The 20,876-nt window shown below is 37.2% G+C and overlaps 2 protein-coding genes across 15 annotated transcripts in view; one reads left to right on the top strand and one right to left on the bottom strand.

Moving 5' to 3' along the window:
* NPHP3 (nephrocystin 3) overlaps nt 1-6,371 on the bottom strand; it is a 35,082-nt gene extending 28,711 nt beyond the window's left edge. For 2 of the 3 annotated variants that reach the window (XM_036218940.1, XM_036218941.1), the window contains exons 1-5: nt 5,920-6,370; nt 4,073-4,198; nt 3,354-3,504; nt 1,396-1,548; nt 214-347 (exon numbers count right to left, since the gene is read on the bottom strand). In XM_036218940.1, coding sequence (XP_036074833.1) covers nt 214-347; nt 1,396-1,548; nt 3,354-3,504; nt 4,073-4,198; nt 5,920-6,315 — 960 coding nt within the window. In that variant the 5' untranslated portion in view covers nt 6,316-6,370. Of the gene's footprint in view, nt 1-213; nt 348-1,395; nt 1,549-3,353; nt 3,505-4,072; nt 4,199-5,919 lie in introns of all 3 variants that reach the window. The other variant, XM_036218942.1, reaches the window with a different exon arrangement.
* A 143-nt stretch (nt 6,372-6,514) lies between these two features.
* TMEM108 (transmembrane protein 108) overlaps nt 6,515-20,876 on the top strand; it is a 473,125-nt gene continuing 458,763 nt past the window's right edge. For 10 of the 12 annotated variants that reach the window (XM_036220015.1, XM_036220013.1, XM_036220014.1 and 7 more), the window contains exons 1-2: nt 6,515-6,835; nt 12,119-12,208. The gene's annotated coding sequence lies outside the window, so the exon portion shown is untranslated. The remainder of the gene's footprint in view (nt 6,836-12,118; nt 12,209-20,876) is intronic. The other 2 variants (XM_036220017.1, XM_036220011.1) reach the window with 1 other exon arrangement.

Below are 20,876 nucleotides of genomic sequence, written 5' to 3'. Positions count from 1 at the left end.
ACTGTGTACTGAAGCATTCAAAAGCACAAAATTTCAAGACCTAAATTTAAATACACTGATAATATTAAGCAAAATTTTCTCTCAAGAAAAGACTGCAATGTTTCCTGCTCTTTAAGACATATAATCTAGTAGGTAATAAACTACTTGAGAAAGTGGACATAATACTGACTTCTATTTTAAATCGGTGAATACATAATTTATAAATATCCTTACCTTAAGGAAAAGATCCATTTCAGGCTGGGTTTCATGTGTATAAATGAAGTAACATCTGACAGTGTTACTCCACAGAAAATGCGAAAACAAGGGAGTAACTTGCAATAAACTAGCTACAGCAATATCCCAGTCATCTGAAAATAAAATTTCTCATAAGTTCATGAAAAAAAAATTACCAAAAAACATTTGACAAGATGATTTTTAAAAAGTCAGAAAAAAACACAACCATAGAATGAAATCTGATCTCACTTGTTAATACTGACATAACTTCTAGACTAACATATTGGAAGGCAATCATTTCTCTACTGTCCAATTCTATTCTGGGGCTTAAAGCAATCAGTTACCAGTGGTCTTTGCTGGGGTACCAGTGGTTCCACAAATGTCATGGAACTGTGCCAATGGGCTGTTCGTTTAGTTTGCTACTTGAGTAGAGCCTACATCCCCAGGCTGGCCTATAGTTTTACCTACTTATTATTCTTGAAATATACTAAGTCAAAAAGAAAGTAAAAGAATGGCATAAAATGAAAAGTAACCACAATGCTACTTAGTGAGAATGAACATTATAAGACATGTTCGGCTAATTCAAAGGCATAATTTAAAAAAATGGTTTTAATTTTACTAATACATAAATAATTTTATAGTTTTAAGAAAAAAAGAGTAGAGCTACTTATAACATCTCAGACTGTAACCTGGTATTGAAATTCTGAACAGATCTTAGAGCTAGCTATTTTGGACACCAAATTAAATAAAAATAAAGAAAATATTATTCTTTTTACTGTGAATAGTATATTACATAACTGAGGTTTTGTTTTCTACTCTGTAATCTGCTCTAACCTTCAACACTATAAAGACACAGAGAGAAAGATTAAAAGCTATTGTTTCTCAGTTAATCTACATTAGACTCTTGCAGCTCAAACTAAAATACCTGAGAATTCAAACCAGAAGCTCAGTTATTAGAACCTGACTGGCCAGTCTGGCTGGGAGCACCATCTGATACTTTCGTGAATTACGTAACTTCATCAGCCCTGGGCAGTGACAGCACCGGTACATGATGGTTTGACAATGGAAGACACCAACACACAAATTTCATGCTCTGCTAATGGTAGTTCTCCCAGTACAGAATTACAGGACAAGAACAGTCAATACCAATAGCTACAGTAAATGGCAAGTGGCATGTGTTACCTTTGTTGATGTTTGCAAAGGGTCCCTCCACATCTATAGAACTGTGGGCGAACTCAGGGCCCCTGAAGGACTGCTGAAGCTGGATCATACTCCCTATGGAAGGCTCACTTCCCAAGGCTCCTCCAGTCCAATACTCACACTGGGTTCCAGCAGCTGTTAAAGCAAGAGATTTCATCTCGTAAAAATCAAATTACTAAATAGTCAAAAACTTACCATTGTAAACTGAACAGGATTTCTAATTTTAAAAAATACTACAATAATATAAATATAACAAATATTCAAACTTTAATGATTTTTAAAGTACTTTGCAACCAACTTCTGGCAAGTTCTAAGGTGCACATTAATATAATTCTGGTTATCACTGCGAATTCAAAAAGGAAATTAAAAAGAGAAAGATGAAAAAAATTAAGAATATAATAACCTAAGGAATTATAATAACAGAGAAGTTAAAAACATTCCCACATAAAAATTCTAAAAAACATTTCTAACTATATGGTTTAGGTATCAATGTAAAATTTTAAGGAAAAAATTAAAAGGAATACTATTACTAGCACACCAGTAATTAGTATTGGTAATTCATTGTTGTAATTTAAGGATGGAAAGAATGCATCCTCTTTAATCTCCCAGAACAACAAAATTAATGTCTGAATCAATAGGTACTTAGGAACTTACTGATTTTATATAAATGATATTTGCCAGAATACCTATAGGACATCCTTGACTAACCATAAGAAAACTGGTAGTTAGGCTAAATCTCTGGCAAAATTGAGATGAATATTTGTAGGTCTTTGAATCTCAAATGAATGACATTCTCTCAGGCAGTCCTCCATGTATAAATCAAAATATGAAGAAAGACCTAAGAGTAAATATTAACTTGTTTTTATCAACTTGCCAAGACAATTATAACAGTTTTGGAACACTATACATTTTAAGATATGTCAATACTGCAATAACCACTAGAATTAATGTGGAGGCATAAAAACATCTTCTCAGTCACTCTAAGCTAGTAAGAATCACTTCATTTTTTTTATTCTCAAAAGTTAAAAATAAAAACCCCAGGATGCTGGTCAGATTCCAGTGGTATTAAAGTGCAAGTTAAGAAAGAACTGTCAGTAGCCATACTTCACTCTAAAATGTATCAGTCTGTAAGACTATAGGTTTTTTGTGTTTTTTTTAATAAATGGGAAAGTGATTGCATTATCCCACTGCATTTAAAATAGAATCATTTTCATTTTTCAGTAGCAGTCATATTTTATTAATATTTTCTTGGAACATGGTGAACCCTTTCATTCTATGATTCTAGGCTTTGATTTCTAGAAAAAAATATTTTATATATTTAATTATAAAAAAACTTAATTATAAAAACTTTTTGATTAGTTCACAAAACTGCATTGGAAACTATTCAACGAAATAGTATGCATACATTCTGATAGTTGCAAAGAATACATTGTATGTGGAAAAATAATGTGACAGAGACTAATTGTCCTCCAATACCCATTTCCCCCTTCTTCCTTTAGTAACAGAACCCCACACGTTAGGTGGGTGCATGGCTCTCCTGCTGTTGATTACATTTTCCAATCTTCCCAGGTATAGTTCTGGCCAATGGGATTTGAGTAAGAATAATTTGTATATCTTTCAGACTGTATTTTCAAGGATGGGAATGTATTCTTTTCCTTCTTCAACCGGTTAAAATGTGGAAGTGATGGTGGGACCTGGAGGAGCTATCAGACTAGAGAGAGAAGTTTTGAGTTAAGGATGACAGAGCAGGAAGATAGAAGGAATCTCAGTCCCGACAATATAGATTTCATGGAAAAGAGCTGTCATAACAGCTGAGAAAGTAGGTGCAACACTGTTTGTAACAGCAATCACTTATAAGTTAAAGGATACAGAGTTGGCTCTACAATATCATTACACCTATGTCAGAAGTTCAAAATATTATAAACAGGAAATAAATTTACCAGTAACATCCGTACAGTTGTCATCTGAATCAGACTCCCCAGGATCAAATACTTGGACTCCCTGAGCCTGTAGCCTTTGAAGTTTGCTCTCCAACTCTCGCTTGGCCCTCAATAAGTCCTGAATTTCATTTTCCTTGGTCTCCCTAAAAATCTTTAAAGAAGAATTTAAATTTTGAAACCTTTTCTATAATAAAAAAGTTGTCATCGACTTTTAAGGGAAAAATCTTTCATTCGTCAAACCAATATTCATTTGGTCTTTGATCACTTCTTTTGTAGGATGAATAATTTGAGTACCTCCACCTCACTGCTATGTAATTGGAACCCAGTGGAAGTCTGTGTGCTGTGGTGTGGGGCTGTCTGTGCACTGCACAATGTTTAGCAAATTTGTCCCTCCCCCACTAAATAATAGTAATGCTCTTGCATATAAAACACCTCCAAACATTTTCAAATATGTTCCTCCGTACAGAAACAGTCTATTTTTTTTCAAAATCCTTATTACAATGTTCACTTTTATACCTTTTCTTTGAAATTATCTAAAGTCTACCAGTTTTAGCTCATAAATGTAAAAAGTTCACTCCTCTAGTTTTTATAACCTTCATGACTCTTAGATCACTTTCTTCTATTTATTACTTTTCTTTATCCATCGTAGCATTATACGAATGTGGAAAATATACTGTTTTTATTCCTCATCACTTTGGGGGTAAAAATATAAGGAATACCTTGAATTGCCTTTTAACTTTATCTCTGTCATGTTCAAATGTAGCTGCTCTCTCCATTGCTTGGTATTTGGCTTCTAAAGCACTTTCCTTTTCCCGAAGTATCTTCTGGTAAGTTTTCTGAAGTGCCTGGAATAATTTACCTTGTTATTTCTAACAAAAACAGTAGTCTTCCCAAATTTTATATTATCTTACATATATTACATATCTTAGAATTTTAACAATTTACTATTTTACCAGTTATTTAGAACTGCATATTACCATTTTATTCAAACACAATAAAAAATGCAAACATGCTTGAAGTATAGTAAATGAAGATATTTCAACATTAAGCATTCGATAGAAATTAATACTTTTTCTTTACTGCACCAGCTCTTAATCTTCCCTACATCTCACTAAAGATGAGGATCTTTAAAAGAACAAAAAAGAACAATCTGTAAGCTTAATTTGAATAATAATTCTGGGAGACAGTGCTCTCCTTGCCTCCATATCTAACTCACGGTGTTATCCACAGGCCTCCTCCAATTAATGTCTGACTGAATGGATTAATAAATACGCACGAATTTTTTTAATGCCTAGATAGATACATGAGGAAAAAAACAAAAGGATTACATAAGTAATCAGGACTGGTAACAGCAAGAACCTGAGACTATGCTATTTGTCAACCCTTACAGCACTTCTACCCTGGTTGGTCCAGACTTTTCTACCTCCACCTCACAGTCATTTCTAATGTGCAGTGTCCACTAGACAGTGGCCTGGATGCATGAAATCAGATATCTGAAATGCGTAAGTGTATTTTACACAGGCAAGTGCATTATGCTTGCCCGGTAAACTATTAAGAACAGACTGCTGATAAGTATGTCTTCCCAGATAACAATGCCAATTATACAATAGCTAATGGTGGTGGTGGGGGAGATGGGGGGGTGGTTACTAGAATCCCTAGCCTCGAAGGAAGAAAAGAAGGCTTTTTCTTTAGAAAAATCAGTCTGAGGTATTTATTCAGTTTCTGCTCTGATGAGCCCAGGAACATCTGGGCTGTCTAAAAGTCTCTTCCATAGTGAAGAAAAGAGAATAACCAAATCACAACCCTCAAGCGGCACAAAGTCTCACAACCTTGCCCAGAGAAAAGCAACTCTTTGCTGTATGTACTATTTTAATGAGTTAAAACAGATTTACTACAGGGAGGGCAACAACAATTGTGGAGGTTTTTTGAGTAAATTAATCAAATGTATTAAGGGAAGGGAATTTGACTATGCCTCAACCACAGCAGTTAAGATGGTGAAAATAAGGGGCTTCCAGAAAAATTCACTTCAGGGTTATTAAAACCTAAGAGCTATGGAACTTCACAAAGAAACTGAGACATGTGCACCACCTTGAAGGTGTGTATAATTTGAGGAGGCTGAGGAGTTTGTAAACTCTTACAAAGAGTCGGATGAGCTGCTTCAACAGATGTAACAAAAGTCTTTTGTGTATATATGTGCCCTGCCAGTGTGACTCTTACTTCCCTGAGCCCTGGAGATTGGCATTTGCTGCTTCAGGACACTTTCAGGCTAATTGCTTCAAGGTGTCTGAATGAATGAACCAGAAATAAAAAAGGGGAGGCGTTAATTAGGGAAGCAGTTTAGATCCAACAAAATGTCCTCTCAAATTAAAATGCAGAAAAGTTTCTGCTCAACTCTCAAAACTACTTGGTTTGGAGAGGAGGCAGAATGGACGAGGGACTGGTCAGGCATCCAAAGTCCGGCTGGGCACTGTCGCCTAAAGGCTACGCGGCCATGAGTGGGACGCCTCGAGGCCCGGTTTCCCGGGTGGCGCGGCCGCCTTCGGTGCGCGCCCAGGTCCAGCGTTACCTGCAGCTCTGCCCGCAGCCGCTTGTTCTCCGTGTCCAGCTTGGCCTCGCGGCGGCCCATGGACAGCAATTCCTGGTTCTTGCTGACCCGGAAGATCTCGTACTCCTTCTTCAGCCGCTCGTACTCGGCCACCGCGTACTCCAGCTCTGGCACCGATGAACCGGTCGACTTGAAGCTGGCCCCCAGCAGCCCGCCGCCGCCCGCCCCTCGAGGCAGCGACCCGGGCGCTGCCCCCGCCGCCGCCGCTCCCGTGCCCCGGCGGAACGAACTGCGCAGCAGGCGGGCCTTGGGCTTCACCTCCACCGGGATCTCGCAGGCCTCTCCGCCCCCCGCCCCGTACGTGTCCTCGATTACCTCCCCACCCGCGGGGCTCACGAACGACGAGGCTGTCCCCATGGCGCCGACAACTGCCCCAACCTTGGGTACTAGGATGGGGCGGGACCGCGCGAGTGGGGCGGGAATGGGTGAGCGGGAGGAGGCGGGGCAGCAGGAGGACGCGGGGGTGCGGCAGGGGGCGGGGCGAGAGTATGGGGCGGGGCATCGGGACGGGGCGGGGCAGTAAGATGGGAGCGGGACAGTAGGATGGGGGCGGGGCAGGGTCTGCGCGCACGCACGCGGGGCTCCTCTCAGCGGCCTCTTCCAGGCTCGAGGCTCCCTGACTCAGGCATGCTTCACAAGTGAGCACTGTCCTGGTCTCGGAGTTGTTCTTCCTCCGCTGCTGCTGTTTCCGTCCAGTCGCCTCCCTTGACCCAGCGCTCCTCTCGGAAGGCACTTGGGAGATCTGAGGAATTTATTAAGCGCCTGCTATGTGCCTCTCACTACGTGTCGCTCAGTATGCAAGTAGTTGGAATGTCCGGCGAGACAGTACCAGCCAAGAAAACGCTTTTAGGCTTTACAGCCTGAGACCTTCGACGAGGTGAGGTTTTTTGACTTTTTGCAACTTTTTGCACTGGAGACCACACATCAGCGAAACTGTGGGGCATCTCACCAAATAAAGAGAAAGAGAATATTACAGTATTTGGGGGAAGGGTGGGGTGTAGGTAATATGAAAAATGAAAAGAAATGGGGGAAGCATTTTAGATTTTAAAGTCAGGGAAAAGGTGGAGTTGGCATCTTCTCTCTTACCCCGTCTTGTGTTCTTGCCCCTTCACCAGTTAATTCGGGCTTCTAAACTCTTCAGGTTTGGAGTCCTGCAAGAAAGGACAAGAGAGAGGGGAGGAAAGCCTCATGTTTGATTGACACTGCCGTGAGCTGGATGTTGGTGCTCTTTGGACTCAGGAAACCGTTAACGCTGACCCTTTTCCTTTTAGAGTTTTGTAAATTCTTCAAAGACTTCTCATAACTGGGAATCTTTAATCTGTAGTTCTCTTGATCTGGCCTGGTACAGCTCTATTCCAGCTGTTGCTCACTCCTTTCCCAGCTATAAGGAATCTAGTTATAGTTTAAGCATCCTCTCTGCTAATGTTCGTCATTCCTCCAAGGTGTCCCCTTGGACAAATCCAAGATAATCCACACTGGTTCATTTCCCCCAGGGGCCTACACGGGTCAGTTTTCCTGGGAAGCAGACTCTGAGATGGAGATAACCATGGAAGATGTTTATTAGGGAGTACTTTTGAGGTCAACACATATGGAAAAGATGGAAAGAAGCAAGGTAGGGCAGAAGGAGAAGTTGAGCTCTACTGCAGTCTTAATGGAAGCCTCATCCAATCTACAGGGAGTTCTGAAGCTGAGATGGCCCTGTAAAGTTGTCTTAAATTGGGGCAGGGAACTGGGATTTTATACCCTTATACCAGCCAGTTGTCAGCTCTCCTCAGCCCAAACACTCCCTGTAGGGGCAGTTGAGGGCTGTCTGCTGACATCACTTCCAATGGCTGGAGGAACAAGTCTTTCAAGTCATCATGACATATACCACAATAGGAAACACAATCTTTGCCCTAAAAAACTCTGGGGATGCAGGCCAATTCTAACTCCCTCCATCAAAATAGCTAGTCGTCCTTTCTCTTACTTTTTAGATTTTCTTCAGGAGAGAATCAGACACCTGGCCATTGTGTTCTTTAAACTCTAGGAGATGCAAATTAAGCTGGGATAAAGGAAACACTCCCACCATCGCTTTACCTCAAGAATTCTTTCCCTTTTAAAGTTCTTTCTGATCTGCAACTTCTAATTCTTGTATCTTCAATGTAGATCTGTGGTTTAAGGATCATTCCACTAGATTTCTGACCACATCCTTTGAAAAATTCTACATCTTAGTCTTGCACCTCCTTTGGAATGTGCCTCAGCTGAAGACTTCCAATATCATGCTTGCATAATGAAATAAAAATCCATCACCCATTCTCTCCAAACCAATTACAAACTACAGTAACTTCCGTGGAGTAAATTCAAATTCTGCAGCCTGAGATGGAGTGCCCCAAAGCAATGAATCTCCTCTTTTCCCACCTCTCATCTATCCAGAAACACCCTTCTACTTACCTTCACCCTAGTCAGGCTGATTTTCCTCTCCTCAAGTGTGGTTTCTATTTTCTTTCACTATGTTTTGCCAATCCTCACTTCTTTCAAAGTCTAGCATCTTTCTCTAAGAAACTTTCTCTGTATAATTATACCTTTCAAGAGTTTATCACATCAATAGTTTTAGCGGTCCTCACCTACTATGTGCAAAGCACTGTACTCGACTATTTTCCTGACCTCCTTGTTCTTTGTTATATTTACATTCTATAATTTTGTTGTTTTTTTTTTTTTTGGTAGTTGTTATTGTTATTGTTGTTATACCATTTGTTGTTTAGATTCACCACCAACAACTCTTATTGAGCTCTTGCTGAAAACATAATGTAATACAAATGACTGATGACCCAAAGAGATGTCAATGTGGCTCCAGTTCTCAAAAAGCATATGAGTTGTTACTGCCTTCCTTAATACCCTTTAAGTAGTTTTGCAGATGTCCCCAAACACAAATTCAGATTTCCTGACATCATGGAGACATCCCCCTATATAGAAGTTACTGTCTGTCTTTCTCATCAAGGCCAATATGTATAAATTCAGCATACATACTGACCTTGAATAACCCTTGGTTAATGCCTAAGTGGCCTGAGTGACTCCAGAGCCGATTAAATATAGAATGTTTGCAGCTACTCAGAATAGTGTGTTTGGGTTTTAGCATATTTCTTAATCCTAAAACATCACAGAATTTTATAATTTGCAGCTTCATAATTTGTTTCCCTTTATATTGAATTTAACTTACATGCATCAGTTTGTATTTTGAAAGGCTAACTTTGAATACAGACATATAGTGAGGAAGAAAGTCTTTGGCAGGCAGCTATGGTTGATTAAAGATGCCTACAATTTTTTAACACTCCTCCCATTGAAAGGTAAGATTTGTGATAAAGACAGGCTACATAATTTGTAGGACTTAGTGCAAAATGAAAATGTAGTGCCCTTTGTTCAAAAATTATAAAGAATTTTGAGATGGCAACAGTAGAGCATTAAATCAAGCATGGGGCCCTTTTGAGTTCAGGGACCTATGCAACTGCACTTGAGGCTGTTTGTGACTCCTCCCTCTGAATTCGTTTGGTATGACTGCTTTGACCAAGAAACTGTAGCAGAAATGACACTGTGTTAGTTTCTGAACACAGACCTTAAGAGAATGGCAGCTTCTATTTCCTGTGTCTTGGAATACTCTCTCTGGGAGGCTTGAGCCACTATGCAAGGAGACCTACCACACCAGCTGATACTGCCAGACTGGAGTGGTTATGTGTTGGCACTCTATGCAGCAGTCCCAGTTTGGTCCAGCCTTCCGGCCAAGGCACATGAAGTGAAGCCATCTTGGACTCTTCACACCAGCCTATTTGCCAGCCTTTTACAACTAAGTGACTTTAGGTGATGCCACAGGGAGAGCAGATGAATCATCCAGCCAATCTCTGCCCAATTACTGACTCACAGAATCACGAGATATAATAAAATTGTTATTGGCTTAAGTCACTGAATTTGGGGTTAATTCTTTGTACAGCTGGAACAAGAGAAAAATTTCCACACAATTCGTCAAGGTAGCTTGTAACATTAATAAATAATGCTGCCATCTTTTTAAAAAATGTGATTTATAGAATAAATATAATTTCTGTAGGTTAGTGTGTGTTTGGTTCCTAGATTATGAATCTCTATCACTTGGAACGGATCCACTGAATTTTAATTTCTGAGATTGGAGCTTGCAAATTTGCATGTTTAGTTAACTCCCAGGTGGTACTTAGGTAATTTAAGATCTCAGAACCACTGAGACTGCATAAAAACTGTGGCTAGGGATGATGTAATTCCTCACCACTCAAAATCTGGTCCACAGATAGCAGCATCAGCATCACTTTGAAGCTTGTTAGGAATCAGATTCTCAGGTGCTTTCACAAACCTACTGAATTACAACATACAGATTAAAAAGATCCTCGGGTAATTTGAATATACCTTCAAATTTGAGAAACACTGCTGTAGAACGATGATTCTTAACTTTGCTTGTATATCACAATTATGTGGAGAACGTAAAATACTGCTGCCTCAGACCAATTAGATCCGAGTCTCCAGGGGTGGAGATGTGCCATTGTTTTTTAATAGCTCCTCATATGATTTTAATCAATAGTCAAGGGAAAAAACAATAGTTTCATCCTGTGCCGTTTCATTATTGCCAAAATGTATGCAATCCCCCTTGGTAACCATCTCAGCATATGTTTGCATGCATCTAGTTTCCTATATAAACTTTTTTTCATCACAGCTTATCACAGCGAGTGCACATATGATTCTGATTTTGATAACATGTGCTTCAATTATAGAAATAGATATGGCATCACAAGTGGCCAAAATATTCCTGAGAAAATTTATCGCCTTGAGATAAATGACCTATCTTATTGGAAATGCTACACGGAATAATACAAAGTCTTCAAAGAGAAAGGATTTTTACAGAAGGAAGGGTTTCTAATTCTCATTAAAATTGTCAGTCTTAAGCCAGACTGTTTAGTCCTGCTCTTTTCTACCAAATGTAGTCTAATTCCTAAGGTCTTTTGCCACAAAGTCTATAAGTATGACTCTGATTTCAGTAATTATGTCATTAGTAATGCTTAATCTGATTAAGCATCTGCGATTTAACTTTTTTACCAGTAGGGGGCAGTATAACTCAGGAAAAATTAATTTGGCTGGTAATTTGTATATGTAAAAGAATCATCTTTCTCATGATTATGACGACTTTAAAATTTTCAGTTCAGGTGCAGTTGTTTTCAGTAGTGATAATCTACAATGCCTTACTTAGTTCCCATCACAAGTAATAACATGACTCTGGAAATTAGTCACGAAACAGACAAGAGCAGAAGTCTGCAAACTTATTCAATAGAGGACCAGATAGTAAATATTTTACCCTTTATGGGCCATGTGGTCTCTGTCTCAATTACTAAACTCTGCCATTATAGCATGAAAACAGCCTCATACAATACATAAGTGAATGGTCATGTCTGCATTCTAATTGAACTTTATTTACAAAAAACAGGTAGTGGGGCAGATTTGGCTTGAGAGCTATAGTTTGCTGACCCCTCAAATAGAGGGGTAGCTTTTGAACATGGATAGTTTTCAGAAGTACCTAGGGAGCTTGTTAAATTTTTAAAGTTCTATCAAATATACCGAATCAAAATACCTGTGGATGAGGCCCAGGCATTTGAAATTTTTAAAGTCCCCACATGATTCTGAAGCAAATTCAGTAACCATTAGGCCAAAATAAATTAACTGCCCCTTTTAGGGAACTACAAGGTCTTCCTTGGCCTATTAGAATATTTTCAGTATTTGAATAACTATCCATAGTATTAAAGAGCTAAATGTAAAGCTTAGACTCAGATTGTCTCTATAGGTACTCTTCAAGGACATCAATGATCTCAGTCTTATATAAATCTTTGTATGAAGCCACTGGTTTGGGGATTGTTTTGTACCATAGCACATCGTAGACTGTTCTGACAAAGGGGCATACTGAATTATTTTGAACAGAAAAGGAGAGGAGATTGAAGAAAAAGGTAAAAAGAGAAGAGTGGAGCGTGATGATGGAATGTTGTGCAGTATCCCCCTAAAATATCCCAAACTTCAATAAATTTATAACTTCAAAATACTTGCTGTGATTGGATTCTCTCTCTCTCTTTGACACTCTCTCTCTCTCTCTCTCTCTCTCTCTCTCTCTCTCTCTTTGCAGAAACCAGTGGAAAGGAAGAGTTTAATACCAAGATGAGTACTAGGGTGAAACAAATGCAACACACAGGGATATTGTGGGGAAGAAACTTGGGTAAGAATATTTTAAATACGGAGTATTCATTCCTCATGAAATTGTCTCTAAAGATAGGGATGCGCTGGGCTGTTTCACCTTGGACTAAACAAATGTATGGATATGTAGATAGAAACCATGCTTTACAAAGACCTGCCATGGGTTATGTTAAGAATGTGTTAGCATATACTTTTACTTGTGGTCCTAAAGCATACTGCATATTTCGGACATTTGTTTAGCAAATAAAGCAGTTTTAGTTTTTTGGAGCAGAAGCAGCCTCTGGGATGCAAGAAGCCATTTATTTCTTGCTTTATGAGGAATGTCCTTTTGTTTCTCAAGTTCAGAGCTGTTCTCTCCCCTTCTTCCACTCCCACTCATGTTCATTTGTGAAGCTGAATATAACCTTAATTTCTTCTATGGGACCACCCATTCCATGTCTGGTAGCCAATATCCACTTCAGGCTGTGATTAGTGACTATTACTTCTTAGCCATACTCATGACCAACATGGCAGGAAGAAGGCAAGGAGCCTTTAATCATCTCCCACAGAGGACAAATGAAGTCTTCTTCATTGCTGTATAAATGTGAGAAAGGATATGCATTTTCCAACTGAAGTCAGACACTGAGGAGAAAGTTAGCTGAGATCTGTAGTTAAGAGAGAGAAAAATGCTTCACAAGTGATATATGAATGAAAATGGTAGGTTTTAACTTTCAGAGCTTAAAACATGGAACAGTTTTTATTTTAGATAAGAATTATTTAAGGTTATAAAAGTTTTACTAATTTTGATCATAACAATGATAGGAATTTTTATATATGAGTTATAGCCTCAGTCTATAAATGAGTTGTATCCCAATAACTAATTTAATAGTTTGGTATTTAGTATTTGAAGCATATTTTCTCAAGAAACAATGTTAGACAAAGTAGTTACTGTTTCAGCTTAGCACATAAAATACCATTTATGCTAAGTTCAGAATAAAACCAATTCAGATACCATTGTAATATGTATTCTATAAAACCATGATTTTAGTATATTTACTCAGATTATTTAGGAACGCATCTATCTTTGAGTAGCTATCACCCCTGCTCATGTTTGTGGCCTGTTAGACACCATGAAGAGGATACCTACAAAAAGAAAAAGAGTGGAAAAAAATAAATGAGATAGAGAATAGGGAAACAATAGAAAAATCAACAAAACTAACATTTTTTTTTTTGAAAAGATAAACAGAATTGACAAACTTTCAGCCAGACTAAGAAAAAATAAGACAACGTATGCAAAAACTCCTTGACATTGATCTTAACAGTGATTTTTTGGATATGACAGCAAAAGCAAAGCAACAAAAATAATAATAAAAAAAGAGGGATTACATCAAATTAAAAAACTACCACATAGCAAAAAATCCAACTAATCAACCAACCAACCAACAAACAAAAAAATCAACAAAATGAAAAGATTACCTATGGAAAATATTTGCAAACCATATATCTAACAAGGTGTTAATATCCAAAATATATAAGACATTTGTACAACTCAATAGCAAAAAGACAAAAAATAATTCAATTAAAAATGGGCAAAGAACAAGAGTAGACATTTTTCCAAAGAAGACATAAAAATGGCCAACAAGTATAGGAAATAGTGTTCAACATCACAAATTATCAGGGAAATACAAATTAATACCACAATGAGATTTCACCTCATACCTGTTAGAATAGCTCTTACCAAAAAGACGAGAGATAACAGATGTTGGCAAGGATATAAAGAACCCTTTTGCCCTACTGTTGGAATGTAAACTGGTACAGCCATCATGGAAAATAGTATGAGATTCCTCAAAAATTTAAAAATAGAACTACTATATGATCTGGCAATCTCAGTTATGAGTATATATTTGAAGGAAATGAAATCACTATCTTGAAGAGATATCTTTACCCTATGTTTATTGCAGCATTTTTCACAATAACCAAGACATGGAAACAACCTAAATAACAGCTGACAGATGAATAAAGAAACTGTGGTATACACACAGTGGGATATTATTTAGCCTTAAAAACGAATGAAATCCTGCCATTTGTGACAATATGGATGGACCAAGCACTATGCTAAGTGAAATATGCCAGACACAGAAAGACAAATACTGCATGATCTCACCTATACGTGGATTCTGAAAAAGTCAAATTTATAGAAGCAAAGTGTAGAACAATAGTTATCAGAAATGGGGGGAGTTGGGGAGATGTTGGCCAAAGTGTACAAATTTTCAGTTGTATGGTGAATAAATTCTGAAGACCTAATGTATAGTATGGTGACAACAGTTAAAATATTGTATACTTGAAATTTGCTAAGAGAGTAGATCTTTCTTTTTATAATACACTCCCAAATGGTACCTATATGAGATGATAGATGTGTCAATTAACCATATTGTGATAGTCATTTAACAATATATATGTATGTCAAATCATCATTTTGTACTAAATTTACACAATGTTATTTTTCGATTATATCTTAATAAACCTGGAAAAATGTGATCCCAAAACATACCCATCCAAACAACCAAAATAAAATGAAAAATAGAATTCCAAGTGTCATAAGGAGAAGGATTTGGAGCAACTGGAACTTTCCTACACTGTCTGAGAAAGTATAAATTTACACAGCACTTTGGAAAGTTTTTGGATAGTATCTCTTAAAGCTACATATCCCACCTATTCTAGTCTTAGACATAATCCTTATAGAAATGCATACGTACATTTACCAAAAAAAAAAAAAGTAAAAGAATGTGAAGAGGAGTAGGATTTACAACTATTCAAGAACCCATCAACAGTAAAATGGACAAATATATGGTGGTGTAGTCACAATGGAACACTACACAATAATCAAAATGAATAAATTATTTCAGTAGGCAACAACATAATTACATTTCACAAATGTGGAGCTAAAGAAGTAGACCCAAATTTTTGAGTTTATGTTTCTGATGTCATTTATAGTATGTTCCAAAGCAGGCAAAAGTAATTTTTGATGATAAAGGTTTGTAGTTTCCTTTAGCAAGAGAGAGACTGAGAGCTTGTAGGGTGCTGGTAGTGTTCTATTCTTTGATATGTACTTTTTCACTGGAAGGTAGTAACATGACTTATTCACTTTATAAAAATTAACTGATTAATCATTTCACAATATTTGTAAATTAAACCATCATACTGTATACCCAAAATTTATACAGTAATGCATATCAATTATTTCTTAATAAAACGGGAAAAAATAACAGCTTTACACTTAAGATTTGTACACTTTTCTGTATATCTACTTATTTTAATAAAGAAAATTTGCTTTAAAAAAAGAAAAGAAAAAAGAGGACATCTATAACCATAGGTCAAAGTGGGCACATTCTGTTGGTCTGAATCAGATGCTCAAGCAGAGAGGGGACCTGGAGGAGGGGACAAGGACCAAGTTGTTATATGGCTTCCATTGCTTGGATCCTAGCAAGATTTTGTGTTAGTTATTTGACTTCTTGCACTTAAGTTTCATTTGAAAATGGAGATAGTTCACTTCATAGCAGTTGTAGAAAGCCAAACGAGTAAACTAAAAGTGTTATAATTCATGATGTTTTGTTCCTCAGGGATCCAGAAAACACACTACTTAAATTAGCTAAATTCTCTTTTCTAAGTAACTCAGTAGGGTGACCCTAAAGAAAATTTGACAAACCTGACAGATATATGTATTTCATTCTTTGAAGCCTATTTTGATTGACGGTCCAAGACTCAGGCTCTCCGTGACAGAAAAAAATACTGGCGTATCTATATCCTTAAGCACACATCACCACAGTCCTAAAAATTGGTGTCTCTTGACATCTTTTGTGGCTATTCCATTTTGAACCAATCAAACCTTTCCACAAAGATGGTCTGGTAGATTCTGACATCAAAAGGCAGAAAATTCCAGACTCCTTAGCAGCATCTGAGTTGTTTTCAATAATCAGTTTTTCAGATGACAGCAGACATAAATCAGATTGAATCAAACCAGAGCAAAATAGTATCCACAAAAGTGCTACCCTGAAAATGGAGGAAAAGTATTTATCACCATGCAAAAATCCTAACTAAAATAGAATACGATTTTAGTCTTGACAAAGCATTAGTTGATAGCACAGAATTACAGGGTGTAGCAGTTAGGGAGTAGTTTGCTTAATCACTTTTTATTACCTATAATTAACATTTTCTCCACTTCTGTTGGACTCAGGGAGTCTCCCCAAAACTGTGTCTTTGGCTTTTCTTTCAGTGTGCTTGGGTTTTGAGTGGCCCCATCTTTATCCATGAGGTCATCTGCATACAAGTGACGTTTAAATCCACCCTCCGACCCTTGAACTTCTCCCCTCTGTTCATTTTCACATTACCTTTAGTCAACTGTACTTCATTTGTAATTCAAATCATACCTGGTGAAAGCCTATCTTCTAATCATTCCCATTAAAGATAGCCACAGTCTTTTTTTTTTTTTCTCACACGATTTAGTCTTCAAGTCTGGCAATTAGTATTGTGTCTCACCACTTTTTCACAAAGCCAGTTTATGTAAATTTACACAATTCCCAGTCACTAGGAAGTTTCCAGTGATTTGGGTTCACCACTTTTGCCTCACCTTCTGCCTTCTACAGGTTAATTTTGATCCTTGGTGATTACCCATAATTTCCCTTGTGAGTAGTTTTATAATATCACCTAAGAAGAAACTTTAGCTCCATTTAAAAACTATTCTTTCTCTTTCTCCTGTATGTACTGTTTATTATTTAGAATTGTTCACTTTTTCTTTAGAGATTTTATTTTTATTATTTTTATTTTTTTCCATTTAAAAATTTTTATATTTTTAAATTACAGTTGACATCAGGATTATTTTATAATAGTTTCAGGTGTACAGCATACTGGTTAGACAGTTACATACTTTATGAAGTGATCTCCCCAATTAGTCTAGTACCCACCTAACACCATACAGTTATTACAATATTATTGACTATATTCCCTATGCTGTACTTTTCATCTCCTTGACTGTTTCATAACTACCAAAATGTACTTTTTAATTCCTTCACCTTTTCCACCCAGCCCTCCTACCCATCTCCCATCCGGCAGCCATCAATTTGTTTTCTGTATCTATGAGTCTGTTTGTTTGTTTTGTTCTTTAGATTCCAAATGTAAGTGAGATCATGTTTTTCTTTATTTGACTTATTTCACTTAGCATAATATCTTCCAGGTCCATCCATCTTGTAACAAATGGTAAGATTTTTTTTCTTCTTTATGGCCAATTAATATTCCAGGATTTTAGATTTTCATGCCATCTTTTTCATCTCCGTGCAGTTTTAGAGTCACAACAATATCACCCAGAATGTTGGAGTTATATTATCACCATATTACATTCTCCAGCACTGATCCTTTCCAGTTAATTTCTGAGACTTTCCAAAGCTTTGGATTAGCAGAAAAGAAAAAAGGAGGCAGTGAGACATACCAGGGTTCAAATACCAGCTCTGCCAGCAGCGTGGCTTTTGGCAAGTTACTTTACCTCTCTGAACCTGCTTTTTTTCTGTTAGGCCTTTTTTCCCCTTAATAGTAAAATGGAGTTGGTAATATGTGCATCATAGACGGGCCATAAGAATGATATTTGGTGTCACAGTGGTTGCTAGCTTTGTCTTGCGTGATCCCTTGCTAAGTCAATGGTAGCTCTTTCCTCCCTCACCTCCACTACCATCCCAACTCCTTGCATCCGGGGACTAAATAGAACCAATTTCATGAAAGTGTTACAGGGTTGATTCAGACTGAAGTGAGTTCTGACATTATATGCATTGTTAATACAAATCAAAATACACAGCTACTACTTCTATATAGTTTACTTATCAGGAAACCTTGGCTATGTGAAATACAACCTAAAACCCTTAAGTCAAAGAGAAGAAAACTGATGGCTGTAAAAGTCCTTGCACTTTCCATGGCCAACACTCACCTCACTGACGGGAGAGGATCTAAGGCCTCCATGAAGATCCTAAGCACTCTTGTGTTGGATATTAGCTTCCTTCCAAATTTATAGCAGATTAGCAAAGACTGGACAAGGCAGGAATGTTGTGGAAGTGAAAACAGCAACTGTAGCCTGAAGTCAAGGGCGAAAGCAGGGAAGCTATAAAGATTGAGTAGGAGAATTAAACATTTTGAGAAATAGTTTCGAATTAGAAGAAAAACAACAAATAAATCTAGCACTTCTGCAGTCCCTTTAAACATTGTAGGTTAGTATAATAATCTACTTTCATAGTAATAATTCTTTAATTGTCAGTAAAAGTATGTATTATGTTGTTTTTAGTTGGTTTAAGTACATTGGAAAGTAGTTGTTTTTTTAAATTTTTGTTTCAAAAAAGCAGTTAATGTTTAAGTAGTTAATATGCTTTCTTGAAAAAGATAGTGATTCTTCATCAGAAAATTTCAGTTATCTTGTAATTTCAGTATGTGGAACATCTGTGATGTCCATTACTTCCACTTATGGCTGTGTTTGAGTGTGTGTGTGCATGTGTGTGCACACACGCATACAAAAATTATGAGTAATTCTCTTTAAAATATTTTGCTATATTTCCATAAAATATCTCCTTTGAACTCTACATTGGGAGATTAAGATACCAAAAGAATAAAAAATTTAATTTTAATGTAGTTTCGTAGAACATGATGCAGTGAAGTGCCAGAAAACCACATCTATCAGATAGTATTTCCTTGGATTATGAACAAACAGCCTTTGAATAAATTAGCTCATTCTTAACTTTAAGAAATAAAACATCATCTCCTGAAAAGTAATTTTTGTCATTTTTTTTCTTTGCTTTAAATTATCCTGAATTTTTCAGCTTCTTAGAATAAACTGGCTCCCCAGAACTACCTAGATTTTTGAAATTATTTTTCATTCCCTAGAAACAATTTCTGTATATTATTGAGCTCTATCATAAAATCTATATCTTGGATAGTTTTTCTTTAGTAACTTCATGGATTTAAATATAATAATTACAGAAGTCACATATACATTGACAATACTTGTTGTCAATACTCCTGACTTAATTCTGACTCCCCCTTTTTTTCCCTCAAAATGAACCAAAGACCTAGATACAACAGATGCCGGAGTTCTATTTCCATTTAAAAGGAAAAAGAAAAAAAATGTATCTTAACTTTTATTTACATTAATCAAGTATTTAAAAATGTTATTTTATCTTTCCATATTTGTTGGTTATACATTTACATATTAATCTTTTAGTGGTCGCTCTAAACATTTCAACATGTATCCTTGGCTAATTAGAATTTATTATTAATGAAACTTTTAGTACTCTCATATAGTACAAGAATTTAAAAACTTAAATTTCATTTACTCTCCTTCAACTACTGTGCTTTTGTTGTGCATTTTATTTTTACAGATATTTTAAATCCTATAATACATAGTTATTTTTATATAGTCAATATTTATTCATATTTATGCCCTTATTATCCTTTCTGTTGCTCTCCCTTCCTTGTTGCATAATACTGTTTTCATCTGGGGTCACTTGAAAAACTCCCTTTAGTATTTCCTTTAAGAGAAAGCTCTCTAGTGACAAACTCTCTCAATTTTTGTTTGTCTTAAAATATCTTTATTTCACTTTCTATTTTGAGTGGTATTTTTGCTGAATATAAAATTCTAGATTGGCAGATTTTTTTTCTTTCAGCATTTTAATTGTGTCATTCCACTGATTTTTGGCTTTCATCTCTTATGTTTAATAGTCAACTGTAAATCTCACCGCTGAGCCCTGAAGACATTGTCCCCCCTGCCCTATGTAGCTGCTTTTTGATTTTCTCTTTATCTTTCATTTTTAGCAGTTTGACTATGATTTTTTTTCTTTTTTTGCATCTACTTTGGATTTTAGAGTTTCTTGAGCATAATACTCGATGTCTTAAGGTTGATCATTTTTATAAATTCTCAGTCAGTTTCACTGATTCATATATTGTTTTTGCTCAAATCTCTTCTGTCAACCTATGGTTGCTGGAGCCAATTTAACACCAACTGGAATCCCCAATTTGGGGCAGTGGAGAAGGAAATTTTATTTGGTGCAAATAGCTTAGTTGTGATCAGCACAACTGTGAGAACAGCATAGCCGTGAAACAGCTCAATAGAGTTACAGTTCAATTATGAAACAGCCATCATAACTACAAGGCCGCCCTGGGCTGAGGCCCCTCTCTGGCTAGACAGCTCTGCTCTGCTTTGGTCTGCTCCAAATTGGTCTGCTCCACCCTGCTCCCCTCTGTCTCTCTGCTGGCTCCAGTCTGCTTCATCAGATATCATCTGTATTTCAGCTCCAACCTCAGAAATGTAGTCTTCAGCCTTTTATGGGAAAATGTCCCCAAGCCAGAGGGGAGCGACTTATGCAGAGAGAAGTCCTCACCCCTGGTCCCTGATTAGTCTATCATGGAGAGAGGGGGCTCCAAATCCTGGCAGTTTGATTGGTCTAAAAATTACTGTGCTGATTGGTTTGAATGGAGCCTCTCTGATTGGTCATTGAAGATGCTGATGGCGGATATAACTGCACAGCTCTGATGGGACGGGGAAAATCTCAGTCCTATTGGTTGAAGTACAATTCCAGGAATTCCTTTATAAGGGTTGGCTCAGACCACAGGAACACAGTGCAGGCAGAAAGTTCAGGCAGGCAGCTTACTGCAGGCTTCTCCCTGAAGCGTAGCTTGCATGT

The sequence above is a fragment of the Rousettus aegyptiacus genome, unplaced genomic scaffold (assembly GCF_014176215.1).
Source record: "Rousettus aegyptiacus isolate mRouAeg1 unplaced genomic scaffold, mRouAeg1.p scaffold_m13_p_4, whole genome shotgun sequence".
NCBI lineage: Eukaryota > Metazoa > Chordata > Mammalia > Chiroptera > Pteropodidae > Rousettus > Rousettus aegyptiacus.
Note: the sequence above shows the minus strand (reverse complement) of the source record. Positions and strands in the feature narration are given on the sequence as shown.